The sequence below is a fragment of the Chiroxiphia lanceolata genome, chromosome 3 (genome assembly GCF_009829145.1).
Source record: "Chiroxiphia lanceolata isolate bChiLan1 chromosome 3, bChiLan1.pri, whole genome shotgun sequence".
NCBI lineage: Eukaryota > Metazoa > Chordata > Aves > Passeriformes > Pipridae > Chiroxiphia > Chiroxiphia lanceolata.
In genome coordinates, this window is record NC_045639.1 from 77,836,730 (window position 1) to 77,860,778 (window position 24,049).

The 24,049-nt window shown below is 37.0% G+C and overlaps 1 protein-coding gene across 8 annotated transcripts in view; it reads left to right on the forward strand.

The window, feature by feature from the left end:
* Positions 1-24,049, forward strand: part of EPHA7 (EPH receptor A7) — a 164,538-nt gene that overhangs the window by 45,765 nt on the left and 94,724 nt on the right. For all 8 annotated transcript variants that reach the window (XM_032682778.1, XM_032682782.1, XM_032682779.1 and 5 more), the window contains exons 4-5: positions 11,411-11,566; positions 12,437-12,772. In XM_032682778.1, coding sequence (XP_032538669.1) covers positions 11,411-11,566; positions 12,437-12,772 — 492 coding nt within the window. The remainder of the gene's footprint in view (positions 1-11,410; positions 11,567-12,436; positions 12,773-24,049) is intronic.

Genomic DNA, 24,049 nt, shown 5'->3' on the forward strand with positions numbered 1-24,049 from the left:
GACAAGACTATGGCTGTTCATTTGTCAAGGGAAATGAGAGCCTTTGGGGGGCTTAATAGACATTAGAGATTCTCATGTCAGGGGACACGTCCACTGCTCCTTATAAGAGGTTGTGATATTGTAGTTGTGTTGCAGTGGTAACGTGCAATAATGTTGCTATTTAGACAGTGACCATCTTTGGTGGTTTGATTTGAGGTAATGAGGCTAAAAGATTCTAAAATAATGGAATTGCTTAAAAAATTGAAAGGAAAAAAAAAAGATCCTACCTAGTTCTCAGTATTTTCAGGTTCTACTGTACATTTCTACCTTTAATATCATAGAATCTTGTAATCATTTAGCTTGGAAAACACGCTTAAGATCACCAACTCCAATCATTAACCCAACAAGGCTGAGTCTACCATTTAATCATGTCCCTAGTGCCACATCTGCACATCTTCTAAATACCTCCAGGGATGATGAGTCAACCAATTCCCTGAACAGCCTATTCCAATGCTTGACAACCCTTTCAGTGAAGAAATTTTTTCTAGTCGCCAAACTAAACCCACCCTGGTGCACCTCAAGGCCATTTCCTCTTGTCCTGTTGCTTGTTATTTAGGACAAGAGACCAACTCCCACCTCCTTACAACCTCCTCTGTAGAGAGGGATAAGGTTTCTCCTTTTCTCCAACTTAAACAACTGCAGCTCCCTCAGCTACTGCTCATAGGACTTGTGCTCCAGACCTTTTAACCAGCTCCATGTCCATCTCTGGACACGCTTCAGCACCTCAATGTCTTTCTTTTAGAGAGTGGCCCAGAACTGAACACAGTGCTAGAGGTTAAAATTTTTTCACTAAATCCAAAGGCCTTTGCTGCATTGGAAGGTCAGGTAAGAAGACCAAAAAGACCATGGGAATCTTGTCGGCTTTAAATTCAAAGATGTTTTTTCAAATTATTTTAAAATTATTTTCCAAATGATTTGTCAGTGGTCAGATTTTACTGTATTTTTATTTAGAAAACATAGAAACACTAAATATGTGCCCCTCTCCTTCCCAAATTTCATTATTTTTGTTTGCTTGGACATTTTCTTGATGTTTTTCATTCTCTTTACATAACAACAGGAAAACGTACCTAAGTCGTTCTGGCAATCACAAAGTCTGAATGTGCATTAGACACCTCAAAGTGTTCATTTATGTATGGACAGACAAGGTGTGGTTGTACAGAACCTGTGTGACATCAGAGGAGTTTAGTTAAAAGTCCCTGATGAACTCAGTAAGCCGTTTATTATTTAAGTGTATAAGCTAGTAAGCTGGCTATATTGTAGGCTGTAAGGATTTTCTTGGTGCTTCATTGTTTGAACTACACCCCACAAACAGGGAAGCAAGAAAGAAAAGAAATCATTAAAGAAAAAAAATCATTAAAACAATCTATTGTATGCATTTTATCACGAGTGGGTTTGGTTTATTTTTTTTCCTTTTGGCTGAGTTGAATTTTGTATAAGTAAAAAGAAAAAAAACAACCAAAAAATCCCCAGCAACAAAAAATTTTTACAGGAATGTGACAAATTTAGCATAAGTTTTTCATACATCTGTTTAGAAAAAAACCCACCACTTACATTGTAGTTTGCACAACCAATTTCTTTTTGATGACACAGTTGCCTGTTGTCTTGTGATTATTCTGCTAATTTAGATAATCATACAACTTTCCTATCAGACCATCATAACTTCCATAACACGTTAGTTCACAAGTTAGTTCTTAGACTTGCTGAATTCTTAGTCAATGTTGTTTTAACAGAATTTTTAGTAAAAATATAAAAAAAGTTTATAATTAAATATTTTCAAGTCAATAAAAGAGGAAAGAGCAATAACCAAAACCTAAAGATGCAGAAGTTATGAGCAAATCAGGTGCATTTTTTCATTATTTCTCTGACTGGTTGAGAACCTTCTGAAAAAGACAGATAAAATTTCTACTGCTGACAAAACTTCAGGCATGGATTCATTTTTTTGTGATGAACCTCCACCACATCCTGCAAAGTGTGGAGCACTTGCTCCCAAGGTGGCTAATGAGTTGAGCTGTCACTCAATTCTGTGCAGAAGCTACTTGAGCACTTTGCAAACCTAATCTTGAGGGAAGGGCATAGTTGAAGAAAAGGGGAAAAAGTAGGCAAAGAATGAACAGAAAAGCTAGAAATATCTTTTTTTTTCCAGAATATCTTTTCTCTTTTCATTTTTCTGCCACGGCCCTGGGCAGCTCCCTTTCAAGAAGTCCCTGGCAGGCGTGCAGGGGAAGGTGCCAGTGTAGTGGTGGCTCGGACAGTCAATGAGTCTCTCTCTTTCTCTGTCTCTTCCCTGCCAGCCAGAGGTGTGGTCCAAGATGGAGGGAGATCTGCTTCTGCCCCAGCAGCCAGGAATACCAGTGTTCACTCCTTCCCACTCACCCCCTGCCCAGCTGTGGTGAGGGGTTTGCTCTTAAAGGAACAGTTTCTCCAAAACAATGTTGGAAAAAGGGAATAAAATACAAACCCTACTTTAACCATGACAGAAGCACATGCCTTATCCTTGTAAATTGAAAATTTAGAGAAATGTTACGTGATAGCCTCAATGCACAACTTTTAGCTTACCCAGTTAATTAATTCTCCTCAGAATATGCTAGAGTGTCTCTAATTGCCATTTAAATGTAGTCTTTTATGTACTCATTTAGAATGATTAGATTCAAAGTAATTTTGCTGTTACGGTATAGTGACATTGGTATTCTTTGATTTGTAGGATATGTTCTTCAATCTGATTACCTTGTCCTTGTGTATAAATTAGCCAGGAAAATAGCAGAGTACTTTTTTGTGTCTATGTTTCTTTGTAACTAGAGAAGTTAAAAAGGCACATGTAATGACATGCTCAGTTTTGGGGTTTTGTTTTTTTTTTTAAGATTTATAGAGAGGCGAAGCTTTCACTTCATTCACTGGAAAAATCAGAACAAGTTACTATTACTTAGCAAGCATTCTCTCTCTGGATCCCTATTTGTGTGACCAGTAGTATGTGAACACCTCTCAAAAGACATTAGCAGGATTTTGGACAACAAGGGCATAATAGGCTTGGGAAATGAATATGAAGTCTGAGAGATTCCTGACAGGCAACAACAAACATTCAGTGGATGATGGTATGAAGCCATGGGACAGCCCTGTTTAGATATGTCATTCACACTATAGCTGAGGCACTGTTAAGGGTCTTGAGTTTACTCTGGCTAAACCATACAACATAATTCCTTGGTTGAAACGTGAATAATCTTTAGATGCTATCACAGTTTAAAAATCAAGCTAAAATAAACTTCTTTTTAAGTTAAACATTTAGCACTGCATAGTAGTTAGACAAATAAAATACTACAGTCTAAGCTCCTTATAAAACAGTATATACTAGGTGCCAGAGAAGGCATAACAGATGCCATCTTTCACTATAAAAATAATTTACAGTTTCAAACATAGTCACGACTTGAACATACACAAATTATTGGAAAAGAGAATCAGAGGTTATAAAGTCTCTTTTTGTTACTGGATTTCTTATGTCTAATATTTCACATTGAAATCCACAGTTGAGAAGTGTTTTCTAATGGTCTGCTTTCAGTTTATCTAAACTTTTTAGAGACTTTGGCTAAAAGGTACCTGTGGCTGATGTTGTGATCTACCAGCCAAGTATCTCTTAAGAGAACAATGCCCCCCAAACGATTTTCAAAACTTTAATTTTGATACTGTGAAAGATTAAACCTTTTGTATTTCTGGTGTCTCCCATGCCAAATTGTCATGTGTTTGTAGCAGGTTAATACAGAATGGGGTTGACAAATTTTATTACAATCACTACCCCATGTTGCTTTTATCCTCCTTGCCTGCTGCTCATTTTGGTTGCAAAAAACCGTAATATATCAGTGACAGGAGGTCTGGATTTGTGGCCGACTGTTATAATTACTCCCACTGAGGCACTGTCAATAGGATTAAAATAAAGATTCTAGACCTGTCCATCGTAGATGAGGTCAGCAACACTAGCAGTGGGAGTACTGTTTCTGCAAGCTGTGCTTTTAGTCCCGAGTTATGGAACCACAGACAATAATATGAAGCAAGTATCTGAAAGCTCTAGTGGAGAAAGACTCTCTCTTTTTTCTGCATTAGCTAAAATATCTGTCGGTAATAAATAATCTAACAGCATCCATCTATGTCCTGACCATACATATGTATATGTTAATTTTCAAATGTATCAGACCCCTAGAGAGTTTCAATTACAGAACAATCCATTTTGCATTTTATAATTAATAAGGTCTTTTCAGCTGCATAGCTTCATCCAGGAAACATCTGCACACACTTTTTGTGTATACGTAATTTCTGTGAAAAGAGGGTTAGCTGAATTGTCTTTAGTTTTCTCAGGCTTGGGGAGGGTAAAAAGATAGGGAGTTGATAACAAATCACAAGTATGGAGAGTTATGCTCTCACAGACATAAAACAAATTCTAGCCAGTGCTTGTAGGGAAAAGTTCAATGTATAGGATCACTTTAATATACAGTCAATTTATTCAAGTAAAGAGAAGGGAGGAACCCAGGGGAAAACCTGAGCTCTCCCAGGATGGGAGTTCATAAGTAATACTAGTGTCATTGAAATTCTGTGATTACTCCTTTGACACTGGCTTTGAAAAAGTATTGTATTTTAAATGTTAGTTTCATCTCCTTAAGTTTCCATGAAATTGTGTCACATACACCACTAAGACTTACTAATGATGGCAAACTCAGGGAAGGACAAGCAAATCAGAATAAACAGACAAGCTCTCTAGTTCTGCTAGCACAGTATTTTTCTCCTTTTTCATGAGTCTACTTTTTATAACGGGATCAAACAGTAATTAGTGCAGTCACCTCTTTGTGACTCATTGCATTTCATTATTTTCGTATAAAGTCAAAAATTATTATCAAAAACCATGTTCAATCAGGTGTCTAATATGCTGAAACAATTGTGTGCCCTGTAAGTCTTAAGCTGATATGCCACCTGGGTAACCTTGTACTTCTACAAATAGAGATTTTTATTATTTTTTTTTTAAATTTGTATTATTGTAGTAGCAAAACATTTTCTTGATTAATGCATCACTGCCCTATAACTGTTTATTATTTCTCCTTTGGTTATATAAACATCACTTGTTACATATGTCACTCATAACCCTCACCATATTTCCATCATCACTCCCAGTTTAAGTTCCCTAGCTCTTCTAGATGCAAAAAGAGTCTCATAGTGTTTATAGTGACATAAAAATGAACAGTATTTACCATGTCCCGTTTTTCCTGTCCCACAAGTGGGACTCCAGACTGCTGTTTGTTGCTCTCTACATCTGCCTTAATTCTCTTCTCCAAAGGTTCTTTGAATTTTTTTTAATAAATATGAAAATAAAAACATACATTATTTAATCTCTACCAGGCCGCTAAAGCATGGGATGAGCTCACAGCAAAGGAGCTGCTATTTTTCTCCATAAGCTGCAGTCAGCACCTTGTGCCTTCTTGTGCCACAAGTGTGTTAATTCCTCAGTATTTACTTTTGGCTTTGCAAATTCCATTATTTACAGTATTTGTATAGACCCTTAAAGGATACCAGACATACTGGCTAAAAATGTTTGTGAATGCACAGACTGCAGTGGCATATGCTAGACATGTACTCAAGTGGGTACCGTGCACTGATGCTGCAGCTGCCCAGCCATGTGCGAGGCTCTGTTGTCACCCACACGTCCTCGGTACGACTGAGTGCTACTGGATGTACAAGAAGAAAGCAACTTAGTCCAAGCCAAGAAGGACTGCTAGTATGATCTTCACCAGGGTCGTTCACGGCATACAGCCAGGATAGTATACCACTTTATTTAGGGCTTCCAGGCAAGAAAGTTTAATTATGAAACGGCAATGCCCTGCTCAGTTTCAACCTGCAGCTCCACGGCATAAGGAAACTCTCTTATCCAAGAGAGTTTGTTCGTATGATCTTTGTATTTCGCAGTGGAACTCTGCCAGCTTCCCAGCGAGAGAAATCTCTTTGCTTTGCAGTGGATGTGGGAAGATTTACTCTGAGGAGCAGCCATGTCTATTGCAGAAAAGTGAACAAATCCAAGGTGCTGGTCAGCCCTGAGAGGGTCACTAATGGACAGTCCCTAATGATTGTAAGGCTAAGATATTAAACAAAGAATTGTGCCTTGACTGAAGCAAAACTTTCTCCGTTATTTATTGATTTTGTAGTATATGGGGAAAGAATTAAAAACTAATTCTTGTGTTGTTTGAAGACTGCTTGAGGGCAGGCTGTAGGTGCTGTTCTGTCTTTGTGCTGTCAGTAACATGTAAGACTTTGGAGCAGCTGTTTGAACAAAATGGGAGCTTTATCTGGGAAGAACTGTTCTTTTAAATTAGCAGCTGTAAAAGACACAAGACATTGAATGGAAGGAAATCGTATTTTGTGCTGGCTTTCTTCCCTTTCTCCCCACTCCTGCCTTGTCCTTTCCAGTATCCTAGAAGTCCTTCAGTTGCAAAAACTACTCCTGGATCTTAACTTGCCTGAGGAACATCAAATGAGTTCACATTTTACTCAGATCAACAATAATGAGGATTAGAGCTACAACATCAGTGTGCTGCCTCACCAGTTATACCCTCCTGTGTATCTTCTATCACTGCTTGAGTTCTGTGCCTTGATTTACAATATAACCTCCTTTTATAGGGAAGGAGTGCTGCACTAATGAAGGAGAATATTAAAATGTATGTGATCAAATGTCATTTGAGTTGCCTCAAGCTTTGCCATGAGATACTTTTGTGGAACAGTACCTCTTTTTATACCTTTAGATTTGGATTTACAGAGCTCTGATTGATGTTTGGCTAATATGTGTGGTTTTGATTTTGTTTTTTACAAATGGCATTTTTTAATGTCTTTTATGGAGGTAGTAGCAGTGGGGATTTTATACCACCTGTCCCTGTAATCTTAAAAATATTACATGAAGAACTAAATTGGATCAAAATATGTGGAATTAAAATAGTGTAGAATGAAACAATATTTAGAAATTACTTGTAATATAAAAAAATACACTACGGCAATTTGGAAAGATAGGACAAAAAGAAGGGGGAAAAAAAAGAGTCAAACTAGTATTTTTGACTGATTCATTTCCATCTGTGATCTGTATAGCTCACTGTCGAGTTCTCACACCTTCATAAGTGGTCTGTGCAACGCTGTCTTGGTAGAGTTTTCAGTTGTAAATTTCTTTGCAAGGACAATGATATATGTCAAAAACAGATAAGGATGCGTAGGTCCCCATCTTTTGAGCAATAGAAGAATTCCACTGCTAGGCTGAAAAATCCATTTTTTTGTGATAAATTTAGTTTTATGAAGATAGATAGAAGAATAATTTAGTTGTATTCCTCCAATTAGTACTTTTAATTATAGTGTATAGTCCCGTGTAGCCTCCTTTCTAAAAAACTCTGAAGTTTTTAAAAATCCCTTTTAAAAGTGCTATTTTCATACTGTTAAAAATTTCAGTGCTGGAATATTCTGCCCTTTTTATCTCAGGGATTTATAAGTTGAAGGAATGGTTATTAAATGTTGTCACAAGCCTCTTAGTGGACAAAAAGCTAATGGAATGGTAGCATGGTATGAATGCCTGAAACTGCTGCCTATAGTAAGCTGTACAGAAGAATAATTGGCTTTCAGTCATGTAAACTAGTCACAGATATTCACATCCTTTGAACTCTAGTAAGAAATGCACACTTACTTTAAATAGTGAGTGACTAAGCATATAAATGTCTTGATCAAGTCATCAGAAAAAAAAAAAACCAAAAACCGAAGTTTTCTGTTTACGTTTTGTTATTTCTGTCTGAAATCTCTTACTCTCTGCATCTTTGCTGTGTAATGTTCCCTGCTGAGAAGGACAGACTGGAAAAACAGTAGGGATCTTTGCCTTTTAAGTTGTTCTTTGCTTTGCAGAGGACTACATGTTGGAAGATCCTGTGTATTTGTCCAGTGTTTTGTTTGGTATGAGAGGAACATGACTATTTAAGAAAGGCAGGAAACTGTTTTTTGGTAATTTTAGCTACATTTCAATTGCAAGTACTGAAAAAGCAGACAGAAGTTTAAATATGTCTTAGGTACATGCATTCAAATCAGTTCAGCTTTTGTGCTCTTTTGTCAGGAAATTCTGAAACAATATTGAATAAAGATGTGAAAGGATAATTCTGAGTTGAATTTGCCGGAACTATGAATTCATGGATCGTGTTTATCTGAAGCGCTTCTCCAAAATTTTTTCTGTCTTCTTTTGTAAATAGCATATATAATAGCTAGAGCATATTTTGCAAGAAGGACTACATTTTCTTCTAATGCAAACTCATGCCCCTTTGTCAAAGTCAAAGGATACAAGCTTTGCATGCTAAATTACTCTGCCAGGTAATTTAGCTTCCATCCACTGTTTTTTTTTCAGCACAACAAACTCTAAAAATTATGGCAATTTATGTCCTTCAAGCATATTTTTCTTTAAAAAGAGTAATAGCTAGAGTAATAGAGAGCCAGTATTTCCTATTGGTTTATACTGGTGTGATGCACTACTGATTTACATAATTCATCAATTTCAATCTACTGTTATCTTGAGTATTGCCTCCTTTTTTTTTTTTGGTTACATAAAATTAATCAGGTTAATATTTCTGTAGCTACACTATGGGTCCAGTCCAAAGGCTATGAAAGTCAAAGGTTCTCCTCATTGACTTAGTGAGATCTGGATGAAGCTCATTGTTTTCATGCTCTTTCCATTACTGCAGTACCAGACAACTGAAATAACTGTTCCAAATATCAGTGTCTTTTGATACTTTGCATTTCTGTTCTGAGAAAATATCCAAGCAAATATGAATATAACCAAAGTAAATTCTCTCTCTCTGAACTCAGAATGACTATTTAACTAGCTTTAATATTTTGATACCCAGTACTAAGTTTCACCTGCTGTCCCTTTTCTTTACATACAGGTGGTGGCTTAAGAAGGTTAGACTGTCTATTGGGGTTAGAAAAAAAATAGCGTGGTTGAAAAACCCTCTGCTTTATTAGAAAGTTCTGGAGGACTTTTATGTTTTGTTTTGCATGGTGACAGTATTCGTAAGTTTGTCCATAACCTCAGTGCTGAAATTCAGTCTTAACCTGTTTCCAGTTTTAGAGTTGTCTGATCCCCACTTCCCTCTCATAGTTTATACTTAAGTGGGCTGTCTAGGTTGCAGTGCTCAGGTTGTTTGTAAGTATCATGGTAGGTGTGTTTTATGGATGTTTCTGCCTTTGGAACTGCAAGAAGTATTTCTGAACATCAGTGTTAGAACACAGCACAATTTTTTACTTTCATGGGTTCCCAACAGGCTTCATCATCATCATGGCTAGGCTTTGCGAATGAAGATTTGGGGAGGGCTCTACCCACGTTTGCTACAAGCGCACTGGTGGCTAAATAGGCCAATACGAGATAGACAAGTCCATTTGCAAAAGGTGCAGCAGAAAGATTCCTTAGATGGTATATTCTACAAGACACGATTCTTTCTGCGTTGTCTTTTCTCTTCGAGAGTGATCCTATGTGCTTTCTCAAAAGCATCAGCAGCGTTATAGATGCTGTGTCTCCAGACCTCCCGATTGGAGGCTAGAGTAGACCAGTTATGTTGATCAATATGGCCAAGGCTGAGATGTTGTTTCAGGGAGTCCTTGTATCTTCTCTTTAGGGCTCCTCTCATGCGGCAGCTGGTGGCAAGTTCACCATAAAGCAAGATCTTGGGGAGGCGGTGGTCCTTCATCCTTGAGAGGTGTCCTGCCCAGCGCAGCTGTGTTCTCAGCAACATGGCCTCAATACTTGTGACTGCTGCTTGTTCTAGAACAGATGTATTGGTCACATAAACTGACCAATGGATATTTAGGATTGTACGGAGACAGCATTGATGGAAGCATTCTAGGAGTCGCAGGTGGTGGCGGTAGATGACCCATGATTCAGATCCGTATAAGAGAGTAGACAGCACTATGGCTCTGTAAACACTGATCTTTGTACTTTTCTTCAGGTGTTTATTTTGCCAAACTATTTTATGGAGTTTTCCAAAGGCACTGTATGCCTTTGCTAACCTGTTGTCTATCTCCCCGTCAGTCTTACTATCCAAGGAGATGAGACTACCTAGGTAATTAAACTGCTGAACTGATTTGAGCACTGATTGGCCAATGGTGATATGGGGATGATGGAAGACTTCTTGAGGTGCAGGTTGATGGAGAACTTCTGTCGTCTTTAAGCTGACTTCCAGCCCAAAGAGCTCAGCAGCATCTGCAAAGCAGGATGTTAAACGCTGCAGAGCTGCTTCTGTGTGGGCAACGAAGGCGGCGTCATCAGCATAGAGCAGCTCCCGGACAAGATGGTTTAAGGTCTTAGTGTGGGCCTTCAGTCGCCTTAGGTTGAAAAGGCTTCCATGAGTACAATATCGAACATAGATACCATCCTGATCATCGAGGTCTACCGTGGCCCTTTGGAGCATCATTCTGAAAAAGACTGTGAATAGGGTTGGTGCAAGAACGCAGCCTTGTTTCACACCATTCTTTATTAGAAAGGGCTCAGAAAGTGCATTGCCGTATCTGACTTGGCCATGTTGATCCTCATGGAGTGAGATGGTCATTTTAAGAAACTTGGGGGGACAATCTAAGCGTTCCAGAATCTGCCATAGACCTTGAAGGCCTTACCCAGCAGGCTTACCAAAGTAAGAAATTGTCTTATATGGATATTTCCAATTGTCTACCTTTTATCTACTTCTTGAAAGTTTCAGTAAATTAATTCCAACCTACTTGTGTGTTTCTGTGAAACTGGAAAAACCTATTGTGCAGTTTACACTGTCTGCTCTCCTCTTTCTGTTTTGTTCCTACCAGAGTCATCTTTCCAACAGGTGATCACACCTCATTCTTTTCCTAAGGATCAGGGTTTGCTGGTTGGTTACAGCTTATTTGGGTTTCTCAGATCAGGGAAGAAAAAATTTTGCTCCATTAATTCCAAAACAACTAGCTCAGATACCAGAAATGCTTCAGTGGCCTTAGATCAGATCTCAAGACTGGGTTTCCCTTGTTTAGGCCTATTGCAGGCATCCAGGTGTTTCATACCATTGTTGTACTCTTCTTTGGTGAAAAACAGGTGCTTGCTGTATTTATGCAGCCCTCTGTTTTGAAATATTGTACTGCCAGTTGTTGAGGTATATGTAGTGTATACTTGAACTCATAAAAAATGCCACAAAATCATTAGCAGCATCATCTGAAGAAAAAGAAATTGTTAGCATAATGTCTTACTTGAGCCAACATAACAGAATGGGCAGTACAGATGTTTACAGGAATGTGTACCTCATGTAACAGAAGCAAAAAAAGATCAGAATAGAAGTCTATACAAATCTAAACCTTAATTTGTTTTGTTCTGTCTTAGCTTGTGGCCGTGGGTTCTACAAATCCTCCTCACAAGATCTGCAGTGCTCCCGCTGCCCTACTCACAGCTTCTCTGACAAGGAAGGATCCTCAAGATGTGACTGTGAAGATAGCTATTATAGAGCACCTTCAGATCCACCATATGTCGCATGCACAAGTGAGTGAGTCATGAATTTAATAGTAAGGGACTTGCTTAGCCAACCAGGTGCAGCCACTTGCAGCAAGTAGTTTTGTCTGGCTTTTCCTGTGTTTGAAAAGTACCTTTGCAACAGTAAATGAAATTGAAAAGCAGAGGGAAAAAGAGTTGACAGTGAATATGGAATCAAAATAAATATAATTTTCATGTTTGCTTGATATAGCATTGGAAAACACTGCATGTTGTGTAACTGTGTAACTCATTGTAATAAGTAGAATACAGGTACAGTTTTCCCATGGCCGTAAAATTCTTGTAGACATTGTGCTTTATGTGATACAACACCAAAATTAGTAATGTGAAAAATGAAAAGTAACCTGTGTGGATCTGTGCTTTGATTGAACTGTAGTTGAATGTGACAACTTTCTAACTGCAAATAGACTGGCCTACACAGATTGGTGTTTTAAATAGTGGAAGTCTCCTAAATCCAAAACAGCACCAAATATCTCTGTAAATCATATCAGAGCTGATAACAAAGGACTAGATGCAGCTTGTGCAGTATGTTTAGAAGAGATGAACAAATCCCATATTTGGGAAAACTATAAACCTTCAATGTACATTAACCATTCCTTTTAATTGCACAGAGGAGAAACGGCTAAAGTCAGTTGCACTAAATATACAGACAATTGTTATTCTGATGCCTTAATGGAAAATAAATAAAGCTCTTACCAAATGAGTTCAAGGAAGCTTTTATGCAGCTTGTAATAAAAATAATGAAATGTTTATGTGGAGAAAAATGCTTCAACTGTTTTCTGTCTCAGTAATTAAAATGGTGGCTACATGTCCCGCTCTGGTTTTGTGTAATTACTCTACAATTTTTTGTGTATAATATAGGACCTCCATCTGCACCACAGAACCTAATTTTCAATATCAACCAGACTACCGTGAGTTTGGAGTGGAGTCCTCCTGCTGACAACGGGGGAAGAAGTGATGTGACCTACCGCGTTTTGTGCAAGAGGTGCAGCTGGGAGCAGGGCGAGTGTGTTCCCTGTGGGAGTAACATTGGATATATGCCCCAGCAAACTGGATTAGTAGATAACTATGTCACTGTCATGGACCTGCTAGCTCATGCTAACTACACGTTTGAAGTTGAAGCTGTGAATGGGGTTTCTGACTTGAGTCGTTCCCAGAGGCTTTTTGCAGCTGTCAGTATTACCACCGGCCAGGCAGGTAAGTTTTCATCACTTATGAATCTCAGCACTGTGAGATCGAGAGAAATTTGGAACATGCCAACTAGAGATGCAGTAAATCAGGAGCATGTTTGGTGTGTTCTGGCTCATTAATCTTTTCACCTTGCCAACTAGTTAATTTGAGTTTATACTATTTCATGATAACCCCTCCTGATTCTTGGCCTCAGGATTGCTTTCAGAAAGCATTGATGAAAAGACTAAAAGACACACAGCTTTGTTATTAGATAGAATTTCTTAAGTCTGCAACTTTCTTTTTTTCTACTTATTTCATTGTAGGTCATTCCCTAGTATTTGAAGATAAAAAAAGTAGATGTGACAGTCCTATGCAGTCTTCTTTCTTAATTTTTTAAATACGTGTGGGAGTCCTAGGTCACTGGAAGATGATTTGGATATCTGATGGTGTTTTCAGTGTTAATGTTTTCCCTTCAGGATAATGTTTCTGATTTATCTTATATTTCCAGGTATTTGATTATGAGATGCAGTGAGAATGTGATGATTATTCTCTGTTTCTTCTATTTATCATAATCTGACAGGTGAAATGTCAGGGAAAATAAAATCAAACTAGCATATCACCCCAGAGGGAAAAAGGGCTTTCGTTGTCTGCAGCTGAATGAAAAAAATGTGATTTAGATTTCTGAACTGATGAGTTGCTTGTTGATAAAATTATAGGCGATAGTGTGCTGTGGGCTTTAAGAGGGGATAGTAAAACTAACCTTTTATACTTCGAACGAAAGATCTAAAACAGAGCATTATTTGCAAGATCTGGCTTCTGAAGAAATGCCTTAAAAGAAAATATGAAGTGAATAACTGATGTGATGCTTCATGTAAGAACAGCTAACTGATGTTTTAAAGGATACTTCATACTTACATCTTGGAGGAAATTTCAGTGACTGTGATCATGGAATTTTTTTTAGTGCAGTAGAAATGATCCCCTACAGTAATGCTGTGAAAAAAAAAAAAAGTTGCTATACAGAGTCAAACAGGAAAAACTGTAGTTATTTTGTACTTTGAAGATGGTCATCTCAAAAAAAAAAGAAAAGGACAAGAAATTGAGTTCAAAACCTTCCCTCCCTCTCCCCAAAACTAGGACAGCTTATATGGTTGTTAAAGTTAGACTGGAATATTTATGGGATATTTAATCTCCCCATAGTGCTTTCCTGGATTCCAAATGCACATTGTATATTATTTTGGAACCATCTCTGTGACTGAAAGGATTGGTCTCTGTGCTCATTCAGTTCTTGAAGTTTATGATGAGATTCTGAGCACAGAAAATTTACCCTGAAACTATTTTTGCACCACAGATTATATTATTTTGACACCTTGATTTTTCATCTTTAAAATAATTCTCTATAATTCTTCAAACATGTGCAGGTGGACAGTGTACTGTTCTCTGTAGATGACTGTACAGAACTACCACACGAGGAAGAGGATTTGGACTTTTTCCTATTTAGCTGAATCAAATCAGCTTTATTTTATGTGCTTTGATGGTTCAGTGGCACACAGAGTAAAGGAAGAAACAGTGCAATTTGGTGGCTACTATCACATCTCATGAAGATGCAAAAGCCTTAATCACAACTTTGTTGTGTTTTCCCCAAGATAATTCATTATAGTTCATTATCTTGTGTTCTCATAGTCATAGATTTACAGGAGTTTTATTAGGTCAGAAGATATAACATGGTTATCCTGTGCTATGGTATAAGTAACACAAGCTGTCTGATTTTATGAAATGATCCTCACACCAAGCCCAGAGATGTTAGTGATGCTATAGCTTCTGTATATATTAGAGACAACATCTAGGCTTTACCTAAAGATTTCAAGTAATGGAAAGATCCTTCAACCTCCTAGATAAGTTTTGTAAGAGCATGCAGCAGGAAGCAGGAGATCTGACTCTATTCCTTCCCTGCTCTCCAATTTACTGTGGGATTATGCACAGGCAAGCGTTTCCCAGGATTTGACACTGTCATTGTTGAGAGATAGGGTACTCATACAACTGAAGCTTTGTCTGTTTAGCACTTCTGAATATCAGGATTTAAAGGCTTCCAATTGGGCATCTAAAAAGAATATACATAGGAGACAGATTTTGGGAAAAAAAATGGCTTTAAGCTCTTTTTGTTGCAGTTTTCTGTCTGTAAAATGTAGGTAACTCTCACTTCTCCTTTCCAAGGTCTTCAAGATTTTCTGATTCTAAGTGCTGCTTAAATGCAGCTTTTTTTTTTTTTTTTTTTACTGAATTACAAAATTTGCATTGTAGAAAATACAGGCTTTCAGAACAAATACATTTACCAAAAGGAAAGACCTCTTTTACATTATTTTTGCAACAGCATGTTTTGGATCCTAATACTGATTTCTTTGGTTTCTCAAGGAGGAAAATATTTTAGGTGGAACAGATTGATGACTATAATTGAACAGAAAGAGACTGGTTGCTCAAAGGAGACTGTTATGCTTCTGTGCTCCTATTTTATTTTACCATGGAGAGAAAGAAGTGTTGGATTTATTTATAGCCAAGTAAACTAGGATTCATGCAGCTCTCATTTGTTACTGTGTGACTATTCTATACTTTGGCAAAATTGACTTTTTCTATGCCCATATTGCTTTTTATGTGTGTAAATGTGTCTAAGTAAACCTTCCTTACATGTTATTATGCTAGCACAATAGGTGGCTATATATAATTACTGGGTTCACCAGTTGCACAGAGGATTGCAATGAGATTTTTCCTTTGTAGTTTTGGTTTAATTGAATTTCTCCTTTGTGGCTATAGTCACAGAATTCAAATCATTGTGTAATGATAACAGGATATTATTGATAAAAGAATGGGAATATGGAATATATTCAGTGTTTCTTCACCCACATATAACAAGCTTTTATGAGACAAAGAGAGCATGTCACATAAAAGGACCAGGTGGTGAATAAAAACCTATTTATATTTGTGGAAATAACACAATAAAATGACTGCAAGTGGGTAGGCATCATTTCACATTGCTTATATATATATATATATATATATATATATATATATATGACACATTGCTGTTCATTCCTTGTTTTGCTATTCATTCCTTGTTTTCAAAAGACTTTATGACTAGACTATCAGTTGTCTGGCATATTTTTATGCTTCAGCCAAGAACCATGAGGCTTTTGGTTTTGCTTTGTTTTGTTTTGTTGGGTTTTTTTTAACACTATGAAGTACAGTAAGTCCCTCAGGAGTAAGCCATCTTGTTTCGTATCTATGTGAATCCCTGCATCCTTGTAGGATTCAGATTTAAATGTGACTAAGCTTCAGTTACAGTAAATGAATGTACCGAAGAGCTGCACCTGGAGAACAGCTGACAAACCCTACCTTTGCAAGCTTACTGAATGTTTGTTTACCAAAGATAAAATTTACCACTTCCCTAATAAGAAAGTCACCTTCTGGTTGTACTGGTAGTTCCTTTTGAACCATCAAATACCTTTCCAAATTTTAATTTTTTTCTATACAACACTCAAAAGGTGAATGGAAATTGGATAGGTTTCACAGCAGGTGAATATTTGTCGTATTTTGAGATTTATACATTTTCAAATATTTTACAAAATATGTTTCAATAACAATTTTATAATTTTTCTGTTGACACTTTTGCAAAGATAGTGTGTTTTTAAAACTATATTTTTGCATCCTTCCTCTGGAATTTATCTGAATGGGCAATGGACTAATCTCTGGTAAAGGGTGATATACACCCAACCTACCTGACTTTGATAAAAATTAAGATATTTTGGACAAATCTCAACATTTATCGAGATTTGAGGAAATTTAAGTATGTGTTCTGAGCCAGTTTTAGTTGGTTTTATAGTTGTTGGGGAAAAAAAATCATATCTAAGGGAACATTCGTAATGTCTTATTACTGTAACCAAACTTAACAAACAGAAGTTAAAATGTAATGCCAATAACTGTTCCTAAACATACTCTCTGCTCTTGTGCAGGGAGCACTTGGTAATGCTTGCTGCTTCTTCACAGCAAAAGAAAGGTGCTCCACAGCACTCTTAGGTCGTGCTGTGCCTTCAGATGCACTTAATGCTGACAACTTGAAGTGGTCAAAAAACCCTGATTCAGTTCCATAATCAAGGCTCGCTCTTGAAAAGCATTCTCTTTCAGTAACGATTTATATATGTTAATTTACTATTCTATTTTTACATCTGAGAGTTCAATTTTCAGACCATTTCCTACAAAAAAACAGATCCCAAAATTCACAGTTCAAAAAAGGAAACTGATATTTTCAAAATGGCATTATCCCAGCAACTTGAACTGAGAAGACATTACGTGCTATAAAATTATGACTATTAGCAGCAGCACCATCGATTTACATGACAAGAAGTGGTTCAATGCAAAAATGTAAATCTGTGAGGTGGGTTCTGCCTTTCTTAGGTAATTCTGTAGTCTTTCTAAACAGGGGAGATACTCTGCTTTCTCCAGCATGGTACGTTCTCCTTTTGTTCTTGCTGCTCATAATTTTTCTCTTGTTTCTTTTTGCTTTTTTCCCCAGCTCTCAATTATCCCTGCTCATTTTTTAAAGTCCCCTTTTTCATAGACTCTGCACTATTGACATCTATTTGTTTCCTGTTCCCTGTCAGTCTCACTTAAACCTGACTTTTCTTCAGCAGTGAACTGTCCCCCAGCAGAGGCAGCAATCAAGAAGATTGATGCCTGCAGCTTTCCCAGTCTCTATGACCTCAGCATTCTAGTCCTACTCTCACTTCTCTCCTTTCCCCAAGCCATTTTGGCTTCTTCCCATGCTGCCACGAAGTTGTTTTAATCTACTTTCATCTACATCTTCCGTCTAATGTTCACCTCTAGTGAGGTGACATGACATGACAGCTTATTACAAATAGTGTCAATGGTCAGATTAACATTTCTTCTATGTTTTCCCATTTCAATGGACTTCCTTTAGCTATAGGTTTCATTTGATATTTCCTGATAGTGACTTTACTTTTTGAGCTATGATTCATCTTCTAACCTCCAAATGTAGATCTGTTTTCCCACATTGATATGGCTACATCATCTCTCTCTCTCTCTAATATATATATGTTATAAGCAATGCTTCATGTAAAAAGAATTCAGATTATAAAAATAATGTTTTTCTTTTACCAAATGCATTCCACCTGTTGAGCTGGGGGAATTATTTTATGAAAAGTCACGTTTTAAAACTAGTATTCACTAAACACTTTCATTAAACTGTGGTTTTTACAAATACGTATATGATGATGACTGTATTTTGTGTTACCTTCTTGCTTATTTTGTTTAATGGGAGCTATATGGATGCCTGTGTTTATTCTTAATGATATTTAAGGTATACTTTAATATATTTTAATATTTTAAAACTTTTTCCTAAACCAGTTGGCAGACAAGATAGCTCTGTAAGTGTTCTGAACTCCATGGCGACCAACTAAAAAGGGAAAAATTGGAGTAGAAATTAGTTACATATGATAGTTATTATTCTTCTACTTTTTTAGATGCCTTCTCAGTACATTAAAAAAATGGATTGCATTTTTTCTGTGCAGTTAAGACTGCCTATTGATCTGCAATCACATTACCCTGAACTAATATCACAGATATTTTTACAGGAGGCGATAACTGAATTTATGCCTGAATTAAACTGATGGATAAAAACTTGATAAGAATTCCAGTCTCTGTATAGCAAATACCATCAGATCAAGGAAAACAGTTTGTTCATTCACTGATTGTATCAGGTCATATTTAATGTTGTGAAATCCACAAGGTTATAGAGATACTGCAGAATTGCTAGGCTGCAGCATTTTTGTAAGACTATTAGATGTTAGATTTTTCTTTACGATTTTCACAAAGAAGGAAACATCTATATAGGATATAATATGGTATGTCATATATATATTTAACAATTCTGATAACATTTTATATACATATACACAAAAAAATTGAAATGACTAGCAATATGTTTTATATGAAAACTTACCACAGAATAGCTAACTGATATTAATTCCCTTTTTTTCTAATATTTAGTTCTATTTGTTCCAGTGTTTTTCACTGAAAGATAAGAGAGAAAGAAAGCAAGCAAGCAGACGTTAGCTGTATTGCTTAGGGTCTGATCCTGCACCGCTGAAGTCAATGGAAGTTTTGTCATTGACTTCAATAGGAGCAGGATTTGAACCTTGTGCTCTATCAGAACGTGCAGGAACAAAAGCGATGGGTGCTCTGTCATCTTGAAAGGAAACTTTAACTTTGTATCACATTTTGAGCCTGACTGTATCAGGTTTTTGCACATCAGCTTGCGGCTGAACGTAATTTGAAATTTTTTTAAAGTATTCCAAAAATACTTTTTTTCCCCCTCAAATGGATATCTGAACTCTTGCCTATCCATCTCTACCATAAAAGCTTTTTAGAAATAGATATATAATAATTTTTGCTAAGAAACTTTTTTTCTAGTAACAACTGTGTGAATTTCACAATATTTAGAGATAAGAAGAGTAGGAAGCTACTCTATAGGGTAACTAAACACCAAGATAAAGCTTCAGCTTCACAGAACCAAAACTCTGAATTAGAAATGGTCCAATTAAGCTATGTATGTTAAATGTTTGGTAACAACCTGCTCAGAGAAGCATGACAGCCGCAGGGCTATTGACTTTCCTGTGCACTGAGCTATGGAAATAGCAGGTTGTGTCACCATGATCAAATGTACAGTACTCAAGCATAATTTCACCAGCAACACAATGAAAAACTATGTACTTGAGGAAGAAAATGAGTGATATAAAGTACAATTTAGCTACAGAAAGAAGGGATTGGTTCATTAATGTCACACAAAGGATTAGAAGCCCCTTTTTCTTTTAAAAAACATGGGCCAGATATCTCCTTAATATTTATGAGTTAAATCAATTGTGTTCATAAAAGCAGTGATGAAAAACTAATCCTGATCTTGAAAAGCAGTATGTCTGTTAATATTACACTATGACCAATCCCAGAAAGGTCTGTAAAATTAAAGAGCTCTAATTGTGACACTTGCAGGGTAGGTTTTTAGACGCTTGTAGATATGCCTGGTTTCTTCTTTCACTTCATCCATAGTTAGATTATTTCTCATGACTACAAGTCTTTTTCAACAGAGTAGAAACGAAATAATAGCTCTTTGAGCTTTATTAATACTTTTTGGGAACTTTATTATGTAGTTCTGTGAAGACACAAGCAGTGTCAAAGACTTTCAAGATAGCTGCAGTACAAACAGAACAAATGACTTGATACATTTATACTTGGTGACTAGAGCAGCTAATTAATGTGTGTGCAAAGAAAGAACAATTCCACAGACCTTTGATTTTGGCAGCAGAACTATATCTCCAGATCTTTCTTTTTGTGCTTCCTGGGAACTGTAATATGATAACTGGATGCAAGATCTAAATAAGTGCTGAACATCATCAGTAGGAATTCTGAACTCAATGTTGTTTGTTTCAGACCTTTTGAAGAATTCATATTGTGATTAGAACAAACAAAACCTTTTAAGTGCTCAGATGCTTTTTCAGTGAGAAATGAGCATCATTGCTGAAAGGTGCTATTGCAAGTGTATAAGTGCTACCAGAAGTGAAATCCTAACTGAGGTTGTATGTAGTAAATTAAAAAAATTCTTAGGCTGGAACATCTCTATATAGTGAAGCTTTTGATGACAGCTTGGCATGGAGCCAACCTACAGTAATGACTCCTGTGGAAATCCTTAGAAGAGAGCAGGTAGCATATAGAGGGAAAAATAAAGAAGTTTCTTCATTAAGCTTAAATAGTAGAATAGCAAAATGTGCAACTTCTAGATGGGAGAGGTTGCTCACACTAGTGCCTGTTGAGCAGCTGGAAGACTTTTGGTGAATCTATCCCAGCTAGTGAGTTAGTATGCCAAAAATGCACTACAGGACCACATGAAAAATGTCTTGAACCTAGAACTTTCTTAAAGCAAGGTTCAAGTCCACCATTTACAGATGTAGTTCACTCTCATATATAATTGTCTAGAAAAAGATGCCATGTAGATTTGTCCAGCATTTTCTAGTTTTCTTTTTTATAGGTATTTTCCTTAAAAATACTCAGTGATTATGCTGCTGCTCTTTTGGAACAGATTTTATTCAGTTACTTTTATAATATTTGTTGCATGTGCCAGCAAGTCTGCTTTTTAAGATGGAAAAACAGAGGTTTGGTAAAAAAAGTTCTCAGTTGAAAAATACAAATCTTCCTCTTCTGGCTCATGGCCTTCTGGCAGTTTAGGGAGTATTAATGGCCCAAGAGTAAATGGTTCACCTCTAGCAGGAAAGGGTGAAGATAGCCCATGTCTATGAAGAGCTGAGCTTGATCTTTCTGGTGCTAGTGGGGTAATAAAGGGAGACATCTTCCCTAATAGCTGTAGCCGTTGCTGACTTATCCACTATGACAACTCCATGGGTGGCAGCAGATTTTTCAGGTGCTGAAACAATCTGGGTAATTAATAGTCTGGACAATTTTTGCCAGCTCTGACATGTTGCTGCCCTATGTAGTTTTTTCTGCTTTGTGTATGATAGAAACAGCCCTGACTTCGTAGGGCGTATTCGTAATTGAACAGTTATATCTACTATTCTTTGGCATATGAATTGTTTTACAGTTAAGCATTTCTCTAGTCTTTCCCTGTAGTAGTCAAAATTGGTTCTATTTCTAGAGAAAACTCATAGGGCAATTTACTGAGGAAGCCATGGCTGAAGGCTGCAAATTGACAACAATAAAAGCGTTATCCCAAGTTCAGTAGTTAATGTGAAGATAGAGATGCTGATTATCTTTTTCTTTGCTTTGTTAGTGATGAATGGAAGCAAATTTGATGCAGACAGCAATCTGGTGGAATGATGCAGAGCTATCTATGAAAACATCTGTACTAATCCACCAATGCAGTAAATTATAGCTACAAGCAAACGACATTGATCCAAGAGGATCATTAACAGCTTTAACCAACTGATCCAAGTAATAGGGTAAATGAGAGAACATTATCAAGATCTGATTTTTACAGCTGTCAACTACAATTGCTAAAACATGGTTACCACTTTCTCTCAACTTCAAGCATTTTATGACTTAAATTTAGTGTATTCTATTAGGGGCAACCAACAAGGATCAATTAAGTGGTAAAATACGCAGGAAAAAATTGTCCAGTGATCATGCACTCCATTTAGCAGGAGGTCAGTCACAAAGGAAGAGATAATTGCTGCAAGCCAGCAAAATTAATCGGGGATGAGCTAGAAAGGATGATGTATGTTCTGTGACAAAGTACGTGACAGAGATGTACGTATAAACCTGTAGGTGCTTGCTTTATTGAGGGTGCAAGGACGAGAGAAGGAGACCTGTGAAAAACAATTAGCATGGCTTCAGAGTGAGCAATTCTTAATTATCCATAACATGTCGACATCAGATAATTAGTGTCCCAATTTTTAACAATATTTGGTCATTAACTACAGTAGAATAAGGAAGATCAAGAACAGAGCCATTTGTCTGAGCTAAGTGTTACATAATGGTGTCTACATGTGAACATAATACAACTAAATTATGCTCATGGTAATGACACAGAAATCTTCTTATTGTGGAACCAGTATAAATGTTCTAAATTCGAACTTATAACAAGCTGCTCCTTATGTTTCCATAAGGTAGTTTGTTTATGTTGGCAGCCTACAAAATAAATCAGACTTTAAAGCTAACTGTAGTTTAAACTCCCTGACTTGATGCTTTTCATTTAAATTTTCACAACAAGTGTCATAAGTCGTTTGACTCAGGCCACTTTAATATTAATACTAATTAAGAAAAGGTAACTTTTAGCTAAAGTTTCTAAACATACAAAGCTATTTGAGTGTGCTAAAGTACATCTCTTTGGAAGATTTTACTTCAGCGTCTTTTCCTCTGTCAGCAGATCTTAACCAGTTTTAACTATATTTGACAGAGAGGTAGAAATCTTAAACTCTTACCTGAAATCAAGGGGCCACTGAAAACCTGTTCTTACTGAATGAGCTAAATCATGTACCAGACACAAGAGAATCCACATATGCAGAAACACAGAAAACCTTAAGGAAAAATATTCACAGAACTGCTGGCATTTTTCTAATGTTAGCTCAAGAAATCTTAGAAATGCAGAATGGGATGTCTCATATCTTACTTCCATCTGGTTTCTGACTTATACAGGCAAAGAGACAGAAAAAGAGAGGGAGAGACAGGCGCACACAGGCATACACACAGATGAGTACACGCACACGCATGCGTACATGTTGCTCAGTCTCCTTTTAACCACTCTTTCTTCTAGTCTGTTAGTGTCTTTTTCAGAATTTTTAAGACAGATCCCACTTCCTCTTAAGTGGGTTTAACAGTAGGGATGAGGTGCTGTCACTGTGATTCTTAGCTTTTCTTTTAAAGTATGACCCCTCCTAAACTCTTACCTGCATTTCAACGGCTTGTTGTGCACAATTATCCATTGAACCTGGGGTTATCTCTCGTGTACATGATTTTGCAGCAGCAGACCCTTCAGTTTCTCTATCTACCATCTCGTATCTGCTGATGGATCTGTTTGCCATCTCTCCTTTTAACCTTTTCTGTCTGTCTGTCACCTAGGCATTTCTTTTTTATTTTTGAGAATCCTATTTCTTAATGCATCATGAAGAGCTAATTTTTTTTCATAGCACCCAAGCTCCTATCAGGCAGTAGTGGCTGAGTCAGCAGACCAGATTCAGAGCCAGTAAACCCTGATGTTTATGCAGAGAAATGTCATTTACTTCGCTAAAGATTCTATTTAAGTTCATAGAGCCTCTAATCATGTCTGTGAAATGAGGAATTGGATGCTAATATTTCAGAGCCAACACTCTAATGATGTGTCTCTGTGGATCTCCTGTGGAATTACTCCAAATATTCCCTTGTGTAGCTGAGATCAAAATTTCACCCTTAGTTCTAATTTTTTATATTGCAGCTTAACTGATAATGAAGCGGGAAAAGTGTCATTGCTCTTTATATTGTATAGAGTTAATAACATGAAGTATTTTAGGGCTAAACGTTCTGCTCTTTGATGTTGGCATTAAACATTAGCATTTGAATCATTGGTGGACATTTACACTGTTGTAGTTGGTGGAGATTGATAGGTTTCTTTAGGGAGTGATTTGGAACAGGAGCCAAATTTAGGAATTGTACATTGACTTGTCCTTAATTACAGAGGAAGCGTTAGATTACCTTCCTACTTAGCCACCTAAATTAACTGCCAAAAGTTGATGACTTGAATGCCCTCTTCCTCCCACC